General features: G+C 42.1%; 1 protein-coding gene across 2 annotated transcripts; it reads right to left on the bottom strand.

Annotated features, from left to right (window-relative positions):
* Nucleotides 1-11469: 11469 nt before the first annotated feature.
* Nucleotides 11470-15904, bottom strand: LOC120305238 (potassium voltage-gated channel subfamily KQT member 2-like). 2 transcript variants are annotated; one of them, XR_005555976.1, is made up of 3 exons: nt 14864-15904; nt 13505-13621; nt 11470-11735 (listed from the first exon to the last, which is right to left on the bottom strand). XR_005555976.1 is itself a non-coding variant. In XM_039336709.1 (2 exons), exons 1-2 carry the CDS (start codon nt 13720-13722, stop codon nt 11705-11707), a joined length of 249 nt encoding a protein of 82 aa, XP_039192643.1. In that variant the 5' UTR covers nt 13723-14833; the 3' UTR covers nt 11470-11704. The 2 variants fall into 2 exon arrangements, 1 of the variants encoding a protein (XP_039192643.1); XM_039336709.1 differs by lacking the exon at nt 14864-15904 and having other exon boundaries at nt 13505-14833.
* Between the last annotated feature and the right edge of the window lie 4865 nt (nt 15905-20769).

Raw genomic sequence — 20769 nt, 5'->3', positions numbered from 1 at the left:
CCCAATGTTGATCTAAACCCTGTCCTAATCCCAATCCTAATTCTAACCCTACCCTAAACCTTAATCCCCATCCTGATACTATTTTGTCCCCAACCCTATATAAAACAATAAAATCTTTATTAAAAAAAAAAGAATTTAGAAGCCCTGAAGAACCTAAGAAAACTGTCCCCCAAGCAGGACCAATGGGCTCAAAATTTCAATTGATTTAGCTTCACTCTTCAGTACCTGCCTGGGGGGGGGGGATTTCTCAGCAGATGCACTATCACACCTAACACAATACAAAAGCTCCAGGGAGGAAATAGTTAATGCGATCGTTCCCTTGGGGCAATTAGCAGCACAAGGCTTTAGAGGCCAGTTCTGCCAGCTTCTCCTCAGCTAACTGACAATGATGTCACCCAAAACCTGAAAGAAACCCTGGAGGGGGATGAATGTTTTAGAACCCATAAAGGTGACATGATGATGAAAGAGGGTCTGGCTTGGAAGGGTTTCAAACTGTACATGCCACTCAACCCAAGAACCCAAATTTTGCAAAGATGTCAAGACATGAAGCCAGTTATTTTGGGTTTTTGAAGACCCTCCATTTGCCAGGAGGCAATTCTGGGCTCCAAAATGAACAAAGACATAGAGAATTATGTTGCTGGGTGCCCAACATGCACTTCAATGAAGACTGCCAGGAAAACTTCTTGGATTGTTGCAGCTGGTGGCTAACCCCCGCAGTTCATTGGAGGAAGTAGCCATGGACATCCTTGCGGAACTGCCTGAGAATTCTGGGAAAACTATAATCTGGACTGTGATTGACTTGTTTTCAAAGCAAACACATTTTGTGGCATGCCCAAACATCACATCAGCTCGGACCTTAGCCAAACTGTTTGTGCAGCCTATATATAAGCTGCATGGAGTCCCAAAGCGCATCATCTCTGATAAGGAGGGATGCAGTTTACCACAAAGTTTTGGCAGGAATGTATCAAATTGATAGGTTCCTCACAAGACTTAGCTCTGGATTTTATCCAAGTACCAATGGGGGGGGGGCAGAGAAACTAACGCAATGATAGAGCAATACTTGCACTGCTATGTGAACTACCAGCAGTCCAAATGGGCAGAACTTCTGCCTTTTGCAGAAATGGCCTACAATAACTCTGTACATAGCAGCACTGGATTCACCCCATTTAAGGTAGTGACAGGAGTAGATTTTGTATGTATGCCAGAACTACCAGAGGGGACCCCTTCCTCATTGTCCTTAGTTGATTGGATGGATAGTTTGAAAAGTACATGGGGGGAGTGCAGAAGGCATTAAATAAGGCCAAGGAACTGTATAAGAAGCAGGCTTATCAGAAGAGGGCACCCCAAGAGAGTTTTAGGATTGGGGACTGGGTGTATCTGTCTACTAAGTATTTTAAGCTAAGAGAGCCTTGTAAGAAATTGAGTACTAAGTACCTAGAACCTTTCCCAATTGTGAAAGTCATAAATCCAATAACTGTGGAGTTACAGTTACCAAAAGAATTGAAGCAAGTGTTTCATTGCAGGTTATTGAAACCATTCAAAAACTCCAGCTTAAGACCAGAAGCAGAGGAACCCCCTCCTCCTATACTGATGGAGGGGGAGAAGCATTATGAAATTAAGAAAATACTAGACTCAAGGATTTCTAGGGGGAAGTTACAGTACTTAGTCTGGTCAAGAGGCAAATGCTGAATGGGTAAAAGCCCAGGATGTTAAAGCTGATCAATTGATATGGAAGTTTCATGAGAAATACCCGCAACATACAAGGTGATTATGTCTGAATGTTTGAATTCATGTACTTATTGTTTCCTTATTCTATTTTTTTTCAGAGGGTTGCCAAGTTGAATTACTGAGATGTTTGCTAACCTCTATAGCTGCACAACTTGCTGTAGAAACAGGGGGGAGGGGAGTATGGGAAAGAAAGGGGAGTTTCAGGAAGCCATCCATGGACTGTGAGAACCAAGGTCATCCAAAGCAGGTGATCTGGCTAGAGAAGTGGGCCATTCACATAACAAACAGAAAGAATGTGATTGGCAATGTGAACACATGGTGGGTGGGGGTTATGAAAAGCTATTGGTAACTAACCAGAACTTCACACAAGAAACTTAGAGTTAGTATTATTTCTTCAGTGCCAGGATGTGTATTCAATAAAAAATTAACTCTTATGGCACCTCAAGATGGTAGAGTTTCTTTAATGTTGAATTCGCCAGTTGGAGGATTGACGTTCAACTACTTGCATTTTTTACAAAAGTATTTATATTAAAATAAATAAATTTGGAGAGAAAGTATTTGCTATTTGATTGCAACAGATAACAGTTGCAATACTCAGATTTTTTTAGACAATTAATTTGATTTAGGAACAAGGAAATTATGGTATTTTTTTAATCTTGAAACCTGATGAACAAAATTATTCAGAAAAGATCTTTCCAATATTTATTTATATATTTTCATTTCATACATCTATTTATTTATAAATGTATAAAGCTTCCCAATTCTAAATAACTAATTTTATTTACCATTGTGTGACCCATGCCAGCTTAATGAAAATAGAGTATGTTGTGGATGATGCTATTTAGAAAAAAGAAAACTGAGGAAATGGAATAATATAGTTTAAAATATGAAGAAAAAGAATGGGTGCCCTAACACAGTCCTATGAAAAACAGAACAGTCTATAACAGTTATTCACAAATCTCATTTGTATATAGCACTGGATACACTGTACCTCCTATAGCCAATGTTCATACTTATAAACTGTGAACTATGGCTTAAAGACTGTAAATGCAAAAGTCATAAAAAGGTCACATCTAGTTTGCAGAAATTTTACAAGCTTTTAAAAATTGCAGATATTTTTATATTTCTTGCATAGGAGTGTGCTTTAAGAAATATAGAGGTGTGGGGCTGTTTTGACATTGATGAAAGGAAATATGGGGTTATCCAGTGCTTCCTACTCTCTTTTCTATCTGAATCCTATATGAACTTCATCAAAATAAACTTCCTGTTGTCTTTTCTCTGCTCAAGTCCTTTTTTGTTCAGGGCAGAGTAAGCATAGCCCAAATTGCCTGCTCTTTTATTAGAGCAATTCATTCCAGAACTCTTCAGGAATATTTGATTGGAGGCATAAACAATTGATTTTCATGTTATATTTTGTTGTACCTAATAGCTCTGCTTTTAGCTTTTCACAAATCTAGAGAGCACCAGATTGCCTTTGAGAAAACTGTTCTAAATCAAAATAGTTTTGCTTTGAATAATCTTGTTAGATATGTATGACATTTTAGAAGGGAACATTAACAATATGAGGGAAACCATATGATAGGTGTTTTATAGATATGCTATGTGAAAATTGTTTTGAGGTATTGACTCATTATAATCACTGCATTTGATTGGTTGAAGTTTTACTGTCTGTCTTTGATTAGTTGACGAATTTTCATTTGGATTTGGATTATGTGAGACTGCATAGTCATGCATGGTGTAATCTATCTTGGAAACATTCTCTTGATTTAAATAGCTTATAAGCATCCTTAAATAAAACAAAATAAATACGTATGGAAAGATATTAACTCCTGAACAAACAAAATCTCTGGATTCCCAATTTCCCAAGTGGAAAAAAGTCCACCACAAAGCTACCTTGTTAATAAATAATAATAATAATAATAATAATAATAATAATAATAATAATAATAATAATAATAAAGTTGGAAGGGACCTTGGAGGTCATCGAGTCCAACCCCCTGCTCAGGCAGGAAACCCTATACCATTTCAGACAAATGGCTGTCCAGTCTCTTCTTAAAAACTTCCAGTGTTGGAGCATTCACCACTTCTGGAGGCAAGTTGTTCCACTGGTTAATTGTTTTAACTGTCAGGAAGTTTCTCCTTAGTTCTAGGTTGCTTCTCTCCTTGATCAGTTTCCATCCATTGCTTCTTGTCCTGCCTTCAGGTGCCTTGGAGAATAGCTTGACTCCCTCTTCTTTGTGGCAGCGCCTGAGATATTGAAAGGCTGCTATCATGTCCCCCCCTCGTCCTTCTCTTCGTTAAACTAGACATACCCAATTCCAGCAACCATTCCTTATATATTTTAGCCTCCAGTCCCCTAATCATCTTTGTTGCTCTTCAAATAACTGGAAATAACTCTAAGCTCTTGAAATGAACAACTTTACAGCTGCTCTGTTGAAAATGGAGAACTGGCTCTAGTTGTCATGCTCTGAAAAAACAAAACACACAAACATTAAGTGACAGTGAGGTCCTTTTGTCAAAGCTCCTGGCTGCTTTGATTGTGCAAGAGGGTCAAACTAAGTATCAGTTCTTAGATTTCCAGTGCAAATTCCTGCAAAAAAAAAGCCTGTTCCACAGAGAATTCACAATCCACAATATTTAAGCCATCTGGTTCATCTGATAAAATAAAGGAAAAAATGTTATCCATAAGAGTTGTGGAGTGCAGCTGAAGCATTCACACGTTTACATTTTAAATACACATATGTGGAAAATTCTGTGCTGTTTTCATTGGAAAGGCTAATCTGACTCTTCCAATTTAGGCAATAAGCTTAAGACAAGCTGCAGAAAAGTAATAAATAAGCAAAGAGATTTACATATTCACATGTATAAATCAGACTGCTGTTACATTTTCCAGGAATTTGACTTTTGGAAAACATAAAACCCTCTGCTGTCAACAAGATTGCTTCAATTTGTCTTAAAACTTTGGAGTTCATAGGAGATAAAAATTTGGGATGGTTTCATTCCAAGAAAAAAAAAAACATAACTGAGAGAATTACTTCTATTTTAAGTATAAAGTTCACATTTACTTATTGCTGCAGGTAGCCATGACCTAATTGTCACTAAAATGATAAATCTTTATTGGCTATATACCACTTCGGAAAACTTCTCCCATATTAAAAAGAACTCTAATGCCTATCTAATCTATTACAGTGCTAGTATGAGGTTATGCTTCTCAGGAACATAACACATCCTCTTGTATAGTATGTAGCTAGGTAAGTGTTAAGATTTGCCTATCCTTGCAATGTATTTGTTATAAATAAATTTTCTTTCTTTTAAAACCTGTTTCACATCATTTCCACTTTCAGGATACTCCTACACAAAGAATAGTTCAACCTCCAAGAGTAGAGATTTTACAATTTAAAATTAGTCACATTTCCAGATTGTTGGCAGCCTTTCTGAATCTTGACCTTTTTCAGATCTTAGCCTTCATCTCATCACAACACTAAGTGGCTAATTGATCTCAGGCTCTAGTTTGAATATTTGACAGTCTGGTCTAATGGGCTTCTCTAAGTAAGATCAGGAAAGGAAGACCTAACAAAAAATACCAGTGCTTTTTAACCAAGTTAATAATACATTGAATTAAAAACTGAGCTGCAGTGGCAAAGAGAGCAGCTGAAAAAGAAAAAAAAATGATTTGGTGAAAACTTTGGGTTAAGTGTTTTTTCTAGCAATCTAAATTTAGAAGCAGAAGATCTGTACTATAATAGCAATGCAGACTTGCTTTCAACGTGCTTTGCATGTGTGTGTGTGGGTACATATGTGTGTGTGTGTGTGTGTGTGTGTGTGTGTGTGTGTATTTGTGTGCATGATGTGAATTAGTGTCAAGGTAGCAGTTGCAATTAAATGAATATGTACTCTTTTTGCATATATGTTGGCACTAATAATATCTGCAAGGATGGCCTGATCAAGTGATGGCGATGGTTTGATCAAAAACCTGACTTGTTTTATTCACTCTGAGCAGATACTACTGCCCAGACAGTTTTTTCATGATCCTTTCTAGACAATGTGATATTTTTTTCAATGCTTTGGGCTGTCTTGCTAGAGTTTCAGAGCAGTTGTATAGATGATGATAGTTACTTATAGATAGTCCTTGACTTACAATCAGTTGCTTAGCAACCATTCAAAATTATGATGGCCTGCTGGAGTACTTATAACCAGGATTTGACATTCTGACTGTAGCTCCCGCTGAAATCATGTAACTGCAATCAGGATACAGTTAAGGCCATTTGTAGTGTCTTGCACACACGATCCACATTTTACAATAGTTTTGCTGAAAAACAGCATTTATTTCTGGGTTTTGGCAAAACCACATCCATAGCAGTTCACTTTATGACTATGGCATTTGCTTAAAGACCTGGGATTCGCTTAACAATGCAAATAATGGTTGTACTTTTTTATGACTATCATGAGTTTCAGCCATGATGGATAGGCTCTATTATGGTCATAACTTTGCTTTGCTGAAAACAAAAACACTGAAACAACTCTTTTAATTTGCTCAAAGTTCATTGTTTATCACAAGACTTTTGTTTATTGATGCATTTATATAAACCTCCTTTTGTTTAAATAGCAATGTCTTAGGAGCTCTTGGCAGCCATCATTGCTCTTCCCCTTCCGTTCTCCTTCAAAGTTTTAATTATTATATTTCTTAATGAGTAAATGTGCTGGCAAAGATTTAATTTTATCTTTTTTTTTCAAAATTTTATTTATAATACAATTAAAAAAAACATTGGATGTAACATGACATTCCAGTATATACATTCTTATCAAGTTGTTCCACACTTTACAATCAATTCTTCATCTCTAATTATACATCTAAGTTTTATATACAGTACTTATTCTAAGATAACATATATTTGTATCTTAACATTAACCTTCGTCCTCCTCAAATCCCTCCAGCAGTAAAATTTATCCCAGGTTTTGAAATAAACTGATCCACATTTGTCTTTCAATACCATTGTGAGCCTGTCCATTTCCACACATGCTAATATTTTCTATAGTGACTCTTAATTATCTTAAAATAATTACCCAACATATTAGGCAATAGAACTAATCTCAGCCCAGATCACATTTGTGCCATATTGGACCTCTGCCTGACCTTTTTAAAATACAATAGAGGGGTTAAAAAAGTCCATCTATGTTAGAATTAAACACCCTCCCTCAACAGAGGGTGAGGAATATGATACCACCTATCCCCTGCCTACAACGCAGTCCTTTCAGCAGTTTCATGAAGATTCCATAACTATTTGCACTCTGATTCAAGTGACCCTGAGGGCACATATAAACCGCTCAGAGAGAGTGCTAATGACCAGATGAATGCAAAGAAATACACTCCTTCCATCTTCCCACCATCCTATCAGAACCTATCCTTCAATATGTCCACCATCCAGTCTCAACTGTCAGTATCTATCCTTCCATCCCCCATCACCATCCAGTAATATCTGATAAAGCATCTTAGATGAGAAGTGAAATGTCTTCTTCTTCTTCCTCCTCAAGGGAAAATAATCCAGCTGCCTTTTGAAAAAACACCTTTGAGACAACTATGACCTGGATGGCTGAGAATCTCTATAGAGCTCTACTATTGAATTTTTGAAAAGTATTTGAAGCCACAAGGAAGTAGTTGCAGGCTGAGGAAATCTGTTGTAAACAGGATGAAACAGATACAGAAACAAAATGAATGCTGTATCTCAGTCATTCCTTGAATACAGTAAACTATCTGAAATTTGGCATTAATTTCAAATTTCTATATGTCTGATTTAATAGTGTTTAGAAAACCACTCTGGACTTAATTAGCCTTTAAAACAATCACATTGACTGCCACATTAGATACAGTCTGTTTTAAATTGTTGGCTAAGGCAATATTAAAATTAAAATCTAAAATTAATCTTCAAACAAATTCTATACAAATAACATACAAACCACAAAAATCTAATATCTATCAGACTGAAATATTAAAATTGGTTCCTAATAAATTGTTGTTCTCTCTCCTGAATCCTGTACCATTCAAATTTGCATCTTTGTTGTTAAAAAGTCAGTTCTTTTATTTTCAATTTTAAAGGTTGATTTTTGTTGCAGAAGATATGTATACAGAGTGGCAAGTCCAGAGATTAATTGTGTTTTGTTACTACAAGTAATAATACTCTTTTTAAAACATGGACAGAAGCTAATGTTACTTTGATACCAAAAGGGGACTCAGATCTGACCCAGATCAAAAACTATAGACCAGCGGTTCTCAACCTGTGGATCGCGACCCCTTTGGGGGTCGAATGACCCTTTCACAGGAGTTGCCTAAGACCATTGGAAAACACATATTTCCGATGGTCTTAGGAACCTAGACACTGCTCTGCATCTGTCTCCACATGGCCTCCTCAGCCATTTGCAGAGAGAGAGAGAGAGAGACAGAGAAGCACTTTCGCTTCTCTCTCTTTCTCAGGTGGACTTACCTCCTGCAGGGCTCCTGATTGGCCCTGCATCAGGGTGCTCTACCCCCTGAGAGAAGCGCGGCCAGGACCTCGTGGTCTTGCAGCTGCCCGGGGAAGCCCCAGGATCTCTGCTGGGAGTGGCCTGCTGGAGGCTCTGCGGAGTCCCAGCTGGGGCTGCTGTGGCAGTTTCCTCACCCTCCTACTCTCCTTCTTCCTCCTGGTGCCCCCCAGGTGCCTCGGGCAAGTGCTGGAGCAAGAGAAGTACCTGGGGGGAGCAGCTGGGCTGGTGGAGGGCAGGCGGGCAATGTGGCACCAGCCCCCACGCGGCTCCATCGATGGAGGAGGATGAGGCCGGGCAGTGTGAAGTCCCAGCTGGGGTGACTGTTTCCTCACCCTCCTCCTCTTCTTCCTCCTGCTGCTCCCCAGGCGGCTCAGGTGGGCACTGCCTCCACTACAGCTCCATCGATGGGTGGAGGGTGAGGCCGGGCAGCGTGGAGTCCTGGCGGGGGCAGCGGCTGGGCCAAGGGTGGTGGGGACCTCCGGCGATGCTGCCAAGCCACTGCCTCTAGAGCCGCTGCCTCCCGTCCTGCTCCCCCTCCCCACCCATTTGCCTGAGGATGCAGCGGAGGCCGGGCCGGGGGCAGCGAGGACCCCTGACGATGCTGCCATAAGAGAGAAAGAGAGAGAGAAAAGAGAAAGAGAGAGGAAAGAGAGAGAAAGAGAAAGAGGGAGGAAACAGAGAAAGAGAGAGAGAGAAAGAGAGAGGAAAGAGAGAAAGAGAAAGAGAGAGAGAGGAAAGAGAGAAACAGGAAAAGTGAGAGGAAAGAGAGAGAGAAAGAGAAAGAGGAAAGAGAGAGAGAAGAAAGAGAAAGTGAAAGAGAGGAAAGAGAAAGAGAGAAGAAAGAGAGAGAGGGAGGAAAGAGAGAGAGAAAGAGGGAGAGGAATGGTGCTTCTCCAACCAGGCTGGGCAGAGCCGGCGAAGCGGCCTTCCTGCCCCCCTCCCTGGCCAGCTGGATGGGGGATTGGGGGTCACCAAAACATGAGGAACTGTATTAAAGGGTCGCAGCATTAGGAAGGTTGAGAACCACTGCTATAGACCAATATCACTACTGAATGTGGAGTATAAAATCTTCACTTCAATAATAACTAAGAGGCTGAAAAGATTTTTGACTGAATTTATATACCCAGATCAAAATGGATTTTTGCCAAAGAGACAAATAAAAAATATTTTGAGGGTAATACTAAATATATTGGAATATTATGAACTTCATCCAGGAAACAACTGGCACTAGTATTTTTAGATGCCCAAAAGGCATTTGATAATGTTTCTTGGCAATTTATGATTCAACAACTAAAAACAATGGACTTTGGTCAAAACTTTATAAATACGATTCAGACAATATATCAGAACAGCAAAAGTAATTGTAAATGGGGATTACACACAGAATTTTGATATATGAAAAGGCACAAACAAGGATGTCCATTATCCCCATTGCTATTTATCTTAACTTTGGAAGTTTTAAATAGAAACATTAGGCAAGATCCAGAAATTAAAGGATTGAAAATAAAAGGTGAAACATACAAACTGCAAGCATTTGCAGATGATTTGGTATTCATTCTAGAGGAACCTTTAGAGATGATTCCTAAACTGTTGGAAAAGATAGAACGATTTGGAGAGATAGCAGGATTAACTAGATAGAGAAAAAACTAAAGTGATAGTTAAATTTTTTACAGATAAACAAAAAAAGCAATTATCAGAAAAAATAGAATTGCAAATAGTCAAAAAGATCAAATATTTGGGAATATATTTGACAGCAAGATGGTTCAACAATAAAATAAGATAATTTTATTAAATTGTTAAACCAAATAAAGCTTGATTTGGAAAAATGGAAGAATCTTCAACTGTCGATGTTAGGAAGAATTGCTACGGTGAAAATGAATATATTACCAAAAATATTATTTTTATTTCAAAAGATACCTATAAAACTGGAGAAAAAAATTCTTTGAAGATTTAAACTCTATAATTCAAAAATTTATCTGGCAAGGAAAGAAACCTAAAATTAAACTGAAAATGTTACAAGAAGCCAAGGAAAATGGAGGCTTTGGCTTGCCAGATTGGGTTTTATATTATCAAGCATCAGTGTTAACATGGATAAAAGAATGGATAACTCTTAGAAATAAAAGATTGCTGTATCTGGAGGGACATGACTTGCAACTTGGTTGGCATGCTTTTCTATGGTATGGGAAAAATAAAATACATATATACTTCCAAAACCACTACATTAGAAATGCATTATTATTAACTTGGGGAAAAATAAAATGTAAAATTTATTTGAAAATTCCAAGATGGCTTCAACAATGGAAGCATTCATACAATTAAATCTAGTAAGTCTTGATAAAATATGGACATACAAAGATATTCTAAATTCTGGAGGGAACTTAAAATCTAGCCAAGAGATGGAAAGTCAGGGCATCGATTTAACATGGTGGTCACATTTACAAATGCAAGTCAGATATGATAAAGATATTAAACAGTATGGATTTTACAAAGAGCAGACTGTGTTTGATCAGACATTATTAACTTCTGATGAAAAGTTAATTTTAAAAATGTACAATTTCTTATTAAATTTCAAAATGGAAGATGATGTAAAAGAGACAATGATAGTATGGGCAAAGAATTTAATATAATATTGACTTAGAAAAATGGCAAAGTTTGTTGGGAAAAACTATAAATTGACAATCTCAGCTTTATACATAGAAAACTTATATAAAACATTTTATAGATGGCATTTGCCACCAACAAATTAGCAAAAATGTTTAAAAACATGTCAGAGAAATGTCGGAACTGTAAACCCAAACCAGGTACTTATTATCATATGTGGTGGACATGTGTTAAAGCAAGGAGATATTGGACAATAATCCACACTTGGTTAGAAAAAAATTTAGAGAAACACATAGACTGTAAACCTGAATTTTTTTTACTAGATATAATGCCAGAAAAACTTGATAAGCAAAGTACATATTTGATTCTATATGTGATAACAATGACAAGAATTATATTTGCACAATATTGGAAAAACAGAGAAATACCACCAGAAGACAAAATAATAATAATAAAAAATAGACTGTGTGGAAATGGACAGACTTACTTTAAGGCTGAAAGAAAAAGAAGAAACAGAATATTTTCAAACTTGGGACCTATTTTATCAATGGTTAGAGAAAAAAATTGGGGATTAGGAATTTAATTTGTATTAGTAAATAAGATGCTCAGACAACACGTTTTTGTTGAATAATTATTATTGAACTTTCTTAAAAAAATAAAACTAATAAAACTAAAAAATAAAAAACTTTTTTATTTGTTTAAAAACTTAAAATACAAATTAAAAAAATAACAAACAGCAACAGAAGGCATTCTTGCATTCTGGAGCTTCCTTCCCTCCTTAGGAATTTGGCCATCCTCGCCCCCCCTTGCTGTCTGGCAAACTGCAAGCAACAGCAGGTGCAACTATGGAGTCAAATCAGGTTTGACCTTCTAGAAGAATGATAGTCCTGAAAAATAAAACACAACAGGGCACACAACATTAGACATCACTGTCCACTTCCATGACCTCCCTTACTTGGGCCAACCAGGATGCTCAGCATGAAATCTGCACACTAATCTAGTTGCCTTTACATCCATTGCTGCCACCTGTTCTACATTGACCAAAGGGTAGCCTACTAGATATTGCATTTTCCTTCTGTGGTATCAGGATGTAAGACTCTCCTTAATTTCATAGTGCTCCTTTCCTTTGACCAAAATGGGAAGAGGAGGTGCTTCCACAATAAGTCTTAACCCCAAATTGTGGAAAGCTTTCCGCAAGTTGCAGTGAAATACTGGGTGGACACTCCTAAGGTTTTTTGGCAATTGTAATTCTACAGTAACTGGATTTATGATCCAGATAATTCAGAAAGGTCCTATATACTTGGGGCCCAACTTTTAACAAGGCTACCTCAAGTTGAGAAAGTTTGTAGACAAGTACACTTTATCTCCCCCTTTGAATTCTCCCTGCAGTGCTCTCTTCTTGTCTGCTTGCCTTTTTGTGTCTCTCTAGCCTTTTGTAATGCTCTGTGCATTACCCCCCCCACCACATTTTTTTAAAGTTTCCATCTATTCAGCCAATGATACTGAGGATGGTTGTCCCTGAGGGATTGTTGGCATCGCTGCAAACTCCACTCTGCTGGCTACTCTGAATGGGGTAAATCCCATGCTACTATGCATGGAGTTATTATATGCCACTTCTGCAAAAGGCAGGAGTTTGGCCCAATTATCTGTTGGTAATTTACATAACACCTCAGGTACTGCTCTAATACAGAATTTGTACATTCACAGGTTCTATTGGTACTGGGGTGGTATGTGAAGGCTCTGTGAAGAGCCAATCAGCTTAAGGAATTCCTGCCAAAATTTTGTGGTGAACTGCATGCCTCAATGCACTTTGGGACTCCATGCAATTGGTAGATATATTATATGAATAGCCTTGCTAGGGATAAAGTGGAGGGAATATTTAGGCACACCATAGAACAGTGATGGCGAACCTTTTAGAGACCCAAATCCCACTTATGTATCGCTGGGTACCAGGTGGGCATGGCCTTTGGTTGGGAATGGCCATTTTGGTGGGCATGGCTGAGGTGGTCATGGCAGACTGGGTGGGCATGATGGGATGGGCATGGTCACCTCAATGTTTCTCATGGGGAGGGATGCCTGTGGAGGCTGAACAGGGTTGGAGCAGATCCAGGGGTCTCTGGCAGATGGGATGGTGGACAGAAGCCTCATCCTGCCGGGTGAGGCAAGGCGAGGCAGAGGGCAGGGCAGGGCAGGGGTGCCATTGCCACAGGGCAATGCAAGGCGAGGCAGGGACCAGGCCGGCTCCTGCCTGACACCATCAGCCCTCGCACACAGTGTCCATCAGCAGCCAGAGCCTTCCGGCCCCTCGGTTTCAGCATGACATGGTTGTTTGCCACCACCTGCGACCATTTACTGCTTCATCTGTCGCGACCATTTACTGCTTCATCTTTCGCACCCAATGCCGCTGCCATGAGGCTGCAGAACAAGCCAGGCAGAGGTAAGGAACTAGTATAATGGTTTCTTACTGCTGCCTGGCTTGTTCCATGGCCTCATGGCCACAGCATTAGGCAGGAAGAGGCAAATGGCCAGTTTCAGCACAATGTGGCTGGGAGGCTGCGGATAGCCAGCTGGGGCTGGGCTGGGCAGGGGCTGGGTGCGCTGCAGCCTCCCCGTTCATCTGTTCATCCATCTGCCAACTGGGGCTGCCTTTACTCACACGTAAGCGTGGTAGATGAATGCCCAGCCATGGGGTCTTTCCAGCACATTGTAGAAGAGCTTGCAGTAGAAGGCATTCCTCTTGGGCAGCTTCCTGCTGATGGCCGAACAGGGCTTGCTGTGGATCAAGACGTGTTTGCTGCTACCGCTGCCTTCAGAGCCGGCAATCAGCAGGGCCCCATCATGGGAGGATTTGGGGGCACCATGGTCTAGCCTCATGAAGTCTACCTTCTTCTTGCTCAAAGCTGCCCAGTTGCACCCCCATTGTGCAACTTCTGCACCATCCTTCAGCTACGGCAGCATCAGTGGTGGTGGTGGTTCGGAGGATGATTGCAAGTTCAGAGCGGGCATGAGCGGGCAGCCACACAGGGCAGAGGCACTGCCCAGAGCCAGAGTGGGGCAGTGGCATGACAGCAGTAGAGCCAGGCAGGACTATGATGCTGGCGGCGATGGCTGGGTCACTTTGGCCAAACCAGCAGTGGCGACGGCAGCAGCATAGAGGAGGTGAGGAGCGGTGCCCGCAATCTGCCTGGTTTCCCCTCCGCCTGCTTTGTACAGCTCCTCCCGGGCCCCCCACACCCACCATTAAGCCTTCCCACGTCACTCACTGAAGATGTGGAGGGGACACGACATGTGATCGGAGGAGGAGGAGGATCACTCCTGGGACTGCAGGTGACTGCCCCACTCCCAGACATACACATGCATGCTACTCATTGGCAATGCCTTGGAATGGTGCTTTTTTTGGCTTGGAGCTGGCATCTCTGGGCATGTGCAGAGTGCCCGTCTTTTGCGGGAATAAAAAAAAGCAATCTGCCACCACCGTGTGCAAGGAAACAAAGGAAGTTTGTTTGGGGAAAAAAGGTCAGTCAATCAATTCCAACTTCGCAATCTTTCCCAAAAAAACTTCCTTTGTTTCCTTTCACGCGGTGACAGATTGCGAAGCAGTAACGGCACGGGGCTGGAAGTCAAGTAAGGAAAGAAAGGCAATTTCTTGGGGGAGCGAGGATTTCTTTCCTTACCTGCCCCACTTGTACCAAGGCCGCTTTCCACTCAGATGTGTTGCTCTTGCCAATGGCCCGACTGCCCACTTCAGCACCCTCACTCCCCAAGCTCTGGCACTCCACCTGCTGCTTTGGTCGGCCTGCCAGCCCCCACCTCAACACTCTGCCCACCACTATCTAGCATGGCTGCCCCGGGATTGCAGGGGCTGGCCTGGCATGGCACACAGAGTCCTGTCTGTTGGCTGGCCTGCAGGGACTGGCCTGGCATTGTCCTACCCTCCCACCACCATGCAGGGTAAGGTTGCTGTGCCTGCCCCCATCCAGATGCCCTCGCCTCCCTAAGCGTTTTTTTTACTAACCTGCCTTTCAGCTGCATTCTGTTTCTCCGTTCACTTCTCAGCCTTCACTGCATGTTTATGGGACTATTGGTAAAAAAAAAGTTCCATCAGACTTTCTAACTTTTTGAGATCTCACGACCTTACACTGCACAGGTATTGATGCAGGTTCCTCATGGATGGTACTGAAGGCCTAGGACTGGGGCAATAGCGCACGTGCCCACAGAGAGGACTCCGTGTGCCTCCTGTGGCACATGTGCCATAGATTCTCCACGACGGCCACAGAATGTACCTGTTTGATGAACAAGTCCATAATGGTCCATATACATGTTTCCAGCACTCTCTCACAAGTCCACAATAAAGATTATGGAGATTTCCTCCCAGAGGTTCATTAATTTGACTACCACCTGCAACAGCCTAGCAGCCATCCCGGGCATCCATTTCATTGAGGCACACATAGGCAGCTGGTATGCCCTTTTCATTTTGGGCCACCAGAATTGTCTCTTCACTATGTGCAGGGTCTTCACAAACCCAAAATGTTCCGCTGCTCTAATATTGTGACTCCTCTGTAAAATCCAGGTCCACTGGCTGGCTGGGACATATATTTTGGTGCCTTCCTATGCTAGCCCCTACTTCACAGTTAGGTCATCTTTATGCTGCTGGAACCATTCATCACTTATTAGGGCATTTTAAAGGGTTGCATTACATTCTGGGTTGGCTCCTGCCAAGGCATTGCTTGCTGTCAGATAAGAACCGGTGCTTCAAACTGCTCGGATGGGATGATGGATGTCACCAGTGCTTATTGTGTTGCAGCAAACAGGAGAGGGCATCTGCAAGGAAGTTTTTCTTTCCTGGCATATACCAGAGAGTGACATTGAACTGGTTAAAGTATTGGGCCCACTGGACCTGTTTAGGGCATAGTTTCTTGGAGTCTTTAGTGCTTCTAGGTTCTTGTGATCCATCCAGACCTCAAAGGGGATTTTACTACCCTCCAGGTACTGCCTTCAGGTTAAGAGAGCCCATCAGATTGCCTAAGTCTCCTTTTCCCAGATTGCCCAGCAACCTTCGGTGTCAGACAACTTGTGAGATATATAGGCAAAGGTTGTAACTCCCCTTTGGCATTCCAACTGCCCAAACTGCCCTTACTGCTACATTTCTGACATCAGCCTGTATCACGAACAGCTTCTCTGGGTCTGGGTGCTTCAAGACGGCTCCACAGAGAACAAGCACTTCAACTTTTCACTTCATTTTTCACACTTATGACCATTGCAGCATTTCCAGGGTCATATGATTTATATTTGGATGTTTGGCAACTGATTCATATTTTTGATGGTCACAGGGTTATGTGATCCTCTTTTGCAACCTTTTGACAAGTAAAGTCAATAGGGAGACCAGATTCACTTAAGAACTGTGTTACTAATTTAACAACTGCAGCAATTCATTTAACAAATGTGGCAAGAAAAGTCACAAAATGGGGGAAACTTATTTAACAAATTTCTCACCCCTCCTCCTTTTATATCCTCTCCCCCTCCTTTTATATCCTTCCTTTCCCCCCTCCTCCTTTTATATCAGGGGTGTCAAACTTGATTTCATTGAGGGCTGCATCAGCACTGTGATTACTGTTGGGGGAACGGGGTGTCTGTGGCCAGCTCAACATCACTCAGGTCAGGGGTGACTGTGGGGGGATCCTGGGGTCTCTGGTGGAGGGGGGTAGGACTGGGGTGGGTGCTGGAGCATGGTCCACAAGAGAAACCTTGTCATCCCTCTTGGGCCATGCAGGTGACTCCCAGATGGTGGTGCAGGCTGCCCAGAGCCCTGGGCAGTGGAGGACAAGCACCCAGCCCAGCCTTTGAGCTCCTAGGGCACTAGGACCCCACAGCCAAAACCAGTCCAGTCCCATTTCCCCAAGGGGGCATCCGGCTGTGCTTACATCCTCTTTAAGGCTGTTGCTGCTGTGCTCACTTTCCTTGGCCAGGTTGATCATAGTGGATGCAGGAGGGCAAAGTACATAGTCAGAGGGAGGCCCACTCCCTCTCCATGCGAGGAGACCCAATTCTGTAACCAAATCATCCTTAGTGATAGGATGGGAGACCACCAGGATATGCCAGGAGGAGGGGACAAGGGAATGGTGACAAGGCAGAAAGGCTGCCAAGTGCTAAGGGAGGACTTCCCTCAGACCCTTCATCCCTCTCATTCCAATCTCTTTCCTTCCTTCCTTCTTATCTTCCTCCCTCCCTCCCCTCCTTCCTTCCCTACCCCTCTTTCTCATTCTCATCTCCTTCCTTCTCTTTTCTTCTCCCTTTCTCTTTACTGCTTCTCTCACAAAAAGCCTTTTTTCTCTTTCTTACGCACATGTCCCTCCAAAACCCTTCGCATTCTCATGCACACATCTCTCCAAAAGCCTTCCCATTCTCTCTCTCTCTCTGTCTCTCTCTCTCTCTCTCTCTCTCACACACACACACACATCTCTCCAAATTCTTCCCATTGTCACACACATGTCTCTCCAAAAACCTTCTCATTCTCATGTACACACACCTCCCCAAAAGCCTTTCCTCTCCCTCCCTCCCTATCTTTCTCTCTCATGCTTCTCTGACAAACGCCTTTTCTCTTCTGACTCTTTCTCTAGCATCTTTTCTCTCCCTCTCCCATCAAATCTGCCTCCTTTTATAGCCTCTCCTGTCTCCGCCCTCCTCCTATCTCTTCTGGGTGTGCCAGAAGTGCTGATCCTGGGGCCTTTGTCTCACCCTACAGCTCCTGAGGACTCTGTCTCAGAGAAAGTCCTGCACTGCACCACTTTGGCTCACTCCGTCCTCGGCTACATTTGGCTAGGCTAGGCAGGGTCATGTACTACCTGCCAGGTGCCAATGTACCACTGGTGGTATGCGTATCACAGGTTGAAAAGCCCTGGTCTAAGGGATACATTCTTCTTTTCTTTGAACAGCATCAGGTCTGTCATTCTTGATTTGCTGGCTGGATGAACCTCACTAGGTTCTTATCTATCAACTCTCAGAGTTCATCCATTTCTCTGGAGGTCATAGCCACGTTCAGGGTTTTCCCTCACCTCTTGCTGTGGTGTGGACTCATTTTGGATTTTCCCTAAGAGGGAAATGCATGGTGAAGTACCCTTTACCATGCATTTTGTGTTCTTTTCCCAGAGGATTCTGGGAAACCATTTTAGATAGCCAAAACAACTCTAATATCATTGCCTCAGCCATTTTCAGAGCAACCACGAACCGAATAGTCTCTTTATGATCTCCTAGCCTCAGGTGCACCAGCTCAGTTAGGCAGGATCCACCCAGTGTGCATCTCTGTTGCTTCTTCTTTGGGTGGGCCCTGAACCTCCAATGCCCTTCAGGTCTAGTCACCAACTGGTACCAGTCTGGGCAGACATGTGTGGTATTGCTCCCAGTTTCAGCTATCTCTGAAATAGTGGATCAGGAATTGCTCTGGCCAGTGCCTCAATCTCCCCACAATTCTCCAGAACTCTCAGATGTACTCTGTCACTGACCAACTCCCCTGCCTTATGTGACAAACATCAGACTCCTCTCTTCAGGTCTGCATGTTGCACCAAATCAGGCTCTGTGCTTTCCCAGAAATGCATCAGGATCCCCCAGCTCAGGAGCTCCTTCTTTATGGAGGGTCATCACCCATTCCACCACTTCTCCCTCGAGATTTGCCATGATTATGACCATGTAGGCCTCATCATTGGCATATGCTGGTCCATGCTAATCAAGTTATGACCACACCCGGCTCAAGAAAAATGCCAGCTTCTCTGGATTTCTGTGAAAGATGTCTTGGATTGGTGGAGACTGCTGGGGACTTGGGATACCCAGTACTCTGGTGGCCATCCCAGCCCATAAGGGAACCTCCATGGCTGGGTGCTGAACATTGGAAATTGTGGGGGCTGGCCAGTTGCCCTGAATTGAACCAATTTGTGAAGAGGTAGTCGGTTGGGAGAGAAGCTGTTTCCCCAGCTGCAGCAGTTGCAGCTCTTTGTCTGGGTTGTGGCAACGGAGTCAGTGCAGCTGTTGCAAGTTGACCAGACCCCTCTTGGGGGGCTGGGTCCAGTCTCCAGACTGCTCTGCTCCTCATACCTCCAGATTGCCGAACTTCTCTCTCAGTTGTCTGACTGACTGACTGTTGCACATTGCCAAATATCTCTGTTCTACTGGCCCTTCCCATTCTAAAGCTGTCCTCTCCCTCCATCTCTTGTCCTGGGCAAACTTGGCTCCTGAGTAGACTAGTGGGAACTTGGCTTTGGCTGCATTCAATGCCACTTCTTGCCACCACTCCACTCCTGGGGGGGGGGGGGGGCAAATGATTCCCATTTCCCCAGTCTACTCCAGCATTGCTGGCATCTCCATCTTCTTTACCTTCACTTTCAGGTGAGTTGCTGCTGCTTGGTGTCCTGTTCGTCACTCCCACCTTGGCTTTAGCTGGTTGCTCTCCCTTCTGCTCCATTTCAGGCATCTTCTCTTGAGTCTTTACAACCCATTTGGATTTAGCTCGATAGGGTGTAGGAGCCCAGGACTCCTTGGTAGAATTTAATTTTAAACAAGAGCTGATTAAATGGTTAAACAAGAATTAAATTTTAAACAAGAGCTGATTAAATGGTTAAACAAGAATTAAATTTTAAACAAGAGCTGATTAAATGGTTCCAACTGACGAACCCAGTAAGCACCTCCAATCTCTAATGCAAAACTTTATTGAGTACATCATTTTGGCACAGATGAAAGGAAAACTAGCTCTAGTTAATTGGAGCCTAAATCAGTATATTAAAAGTTTCCCTTCCCCCTAATCATACAAACCACATTATCCAATTAAGTGTTAGACACTTGTTATGAGAGAATATCTTTAGTTCTCAGTAAACAACTTCAGAGAGACCTTAGTTCTCAGTGGCCGGCTGCTCGATATCTGAAGTCTGCATTCCATTTACTCCTACTTCTCCCTGAGTTTATAGGCAAGTTAAGAAGCAGCATAAGAATTCTTCAGAACCTGACACAGAATGAAAACTTCTTAATCTCACAACATATGGACAGACTCAAGTGTAGTTTCAATTGGAAAACTGTGGCCATACTATATCAAGTTAAATCCAAAAATGCTAAGGAATTCCTGGAAGTTTGCTACTCAGACAAATCAGCCATCAACTGATCTATAAACCACATTTAAATACCATTTAGAAGAGATAATAAAAAAAACTAAAAAGGAAACAAAAAGACTAGGTTAGTTACTCTCCAGCAGCCTACAGCCATATAAGCAGGGATTAATATCATACAAACATTGGAAACACAGAAAACAACGCCTTAATCAAGGAACTTCCAACCACACTGCACACACACACACACACACACACACACACACACACACCAGCATTGGCAGGACAAGCTATTGTATATAAACAGGAAGCAGACCCCGATCTTAGCATTGATGATATTACCTATTTGGGTAATGAAATGTCTGCAAGGAAACAAACAAACTCAGAAAGCACCAAGGACTCCATAGCTCAACCTTGAGCTATATTAATTATTATTTATTTATTTATTCATTTATTTATGAGACTTATATACTGCTTTAAGTGCAAGCACTCTCTAAGCGGTGTACACCAGTAAGCAATGTATATATATATATTTACATTGCCCCCAACAATCTGGGTCCTCATTTTACCTACCCCGGAAGGATGGAAGGCTGAGTCAACCTTGAGCCGGTGACATTTGAACCGCTGACATGCTGAACACAATCAGCTAAAGTGGCCTGCAGTACTGCACTGCAATTCTCTTCTGTTAATTACTGAGCTGTGCCTAATGTGGTCTTTGTTTCAAACAGTACAGGTTATTTGGCATGACATTAATTTCTGTTTCAGGATACTATACCAGCCAAAAGACAACCCAGAATTTCATAATAGGAAGTTCTGAAGTCCTGGAATATCAACC

The sequence above is a fragment of the Crotalus tigris genome, unplaced genomic scaffold (genome assembly GCF_016545835.1).
Source record: "Crotalus tigris isolate CLP2741 ecotype Arizona unplaced genomic scaffold, ASM1654583v1 scf7180000017666.379230911805:20528666, whole genome shotgun sequence".
NCBI lineage: Eukaryota > Metazoa > Chordata > Lepidosauria > Squamata > Viperidae > Crotalus > Crotalus tigris.
The sequence above is the reverse complement of the archived record's forward strand: the minus strand, read 5'-3'. Positions and strand labels throughout refer to the sequence as shown.

Excerpts from the sequence above, each read along its gene's own strand:
- LOC120305238 (XM_039336709.1), bottom strand. The coding sequence starts at position 13,722 with ATGAGGCTAGACCATGGTGCCCCCAAATCCTCCCATGATGGGGCCCTG. Across the intron at positions 11,736-13,504 it reads TTCATCTACCACGCTTACGT|GACTATCATTCTTCTAGAAG; the intron begins GTGAGTAAAGGC and ends TTTATTTTTCAG.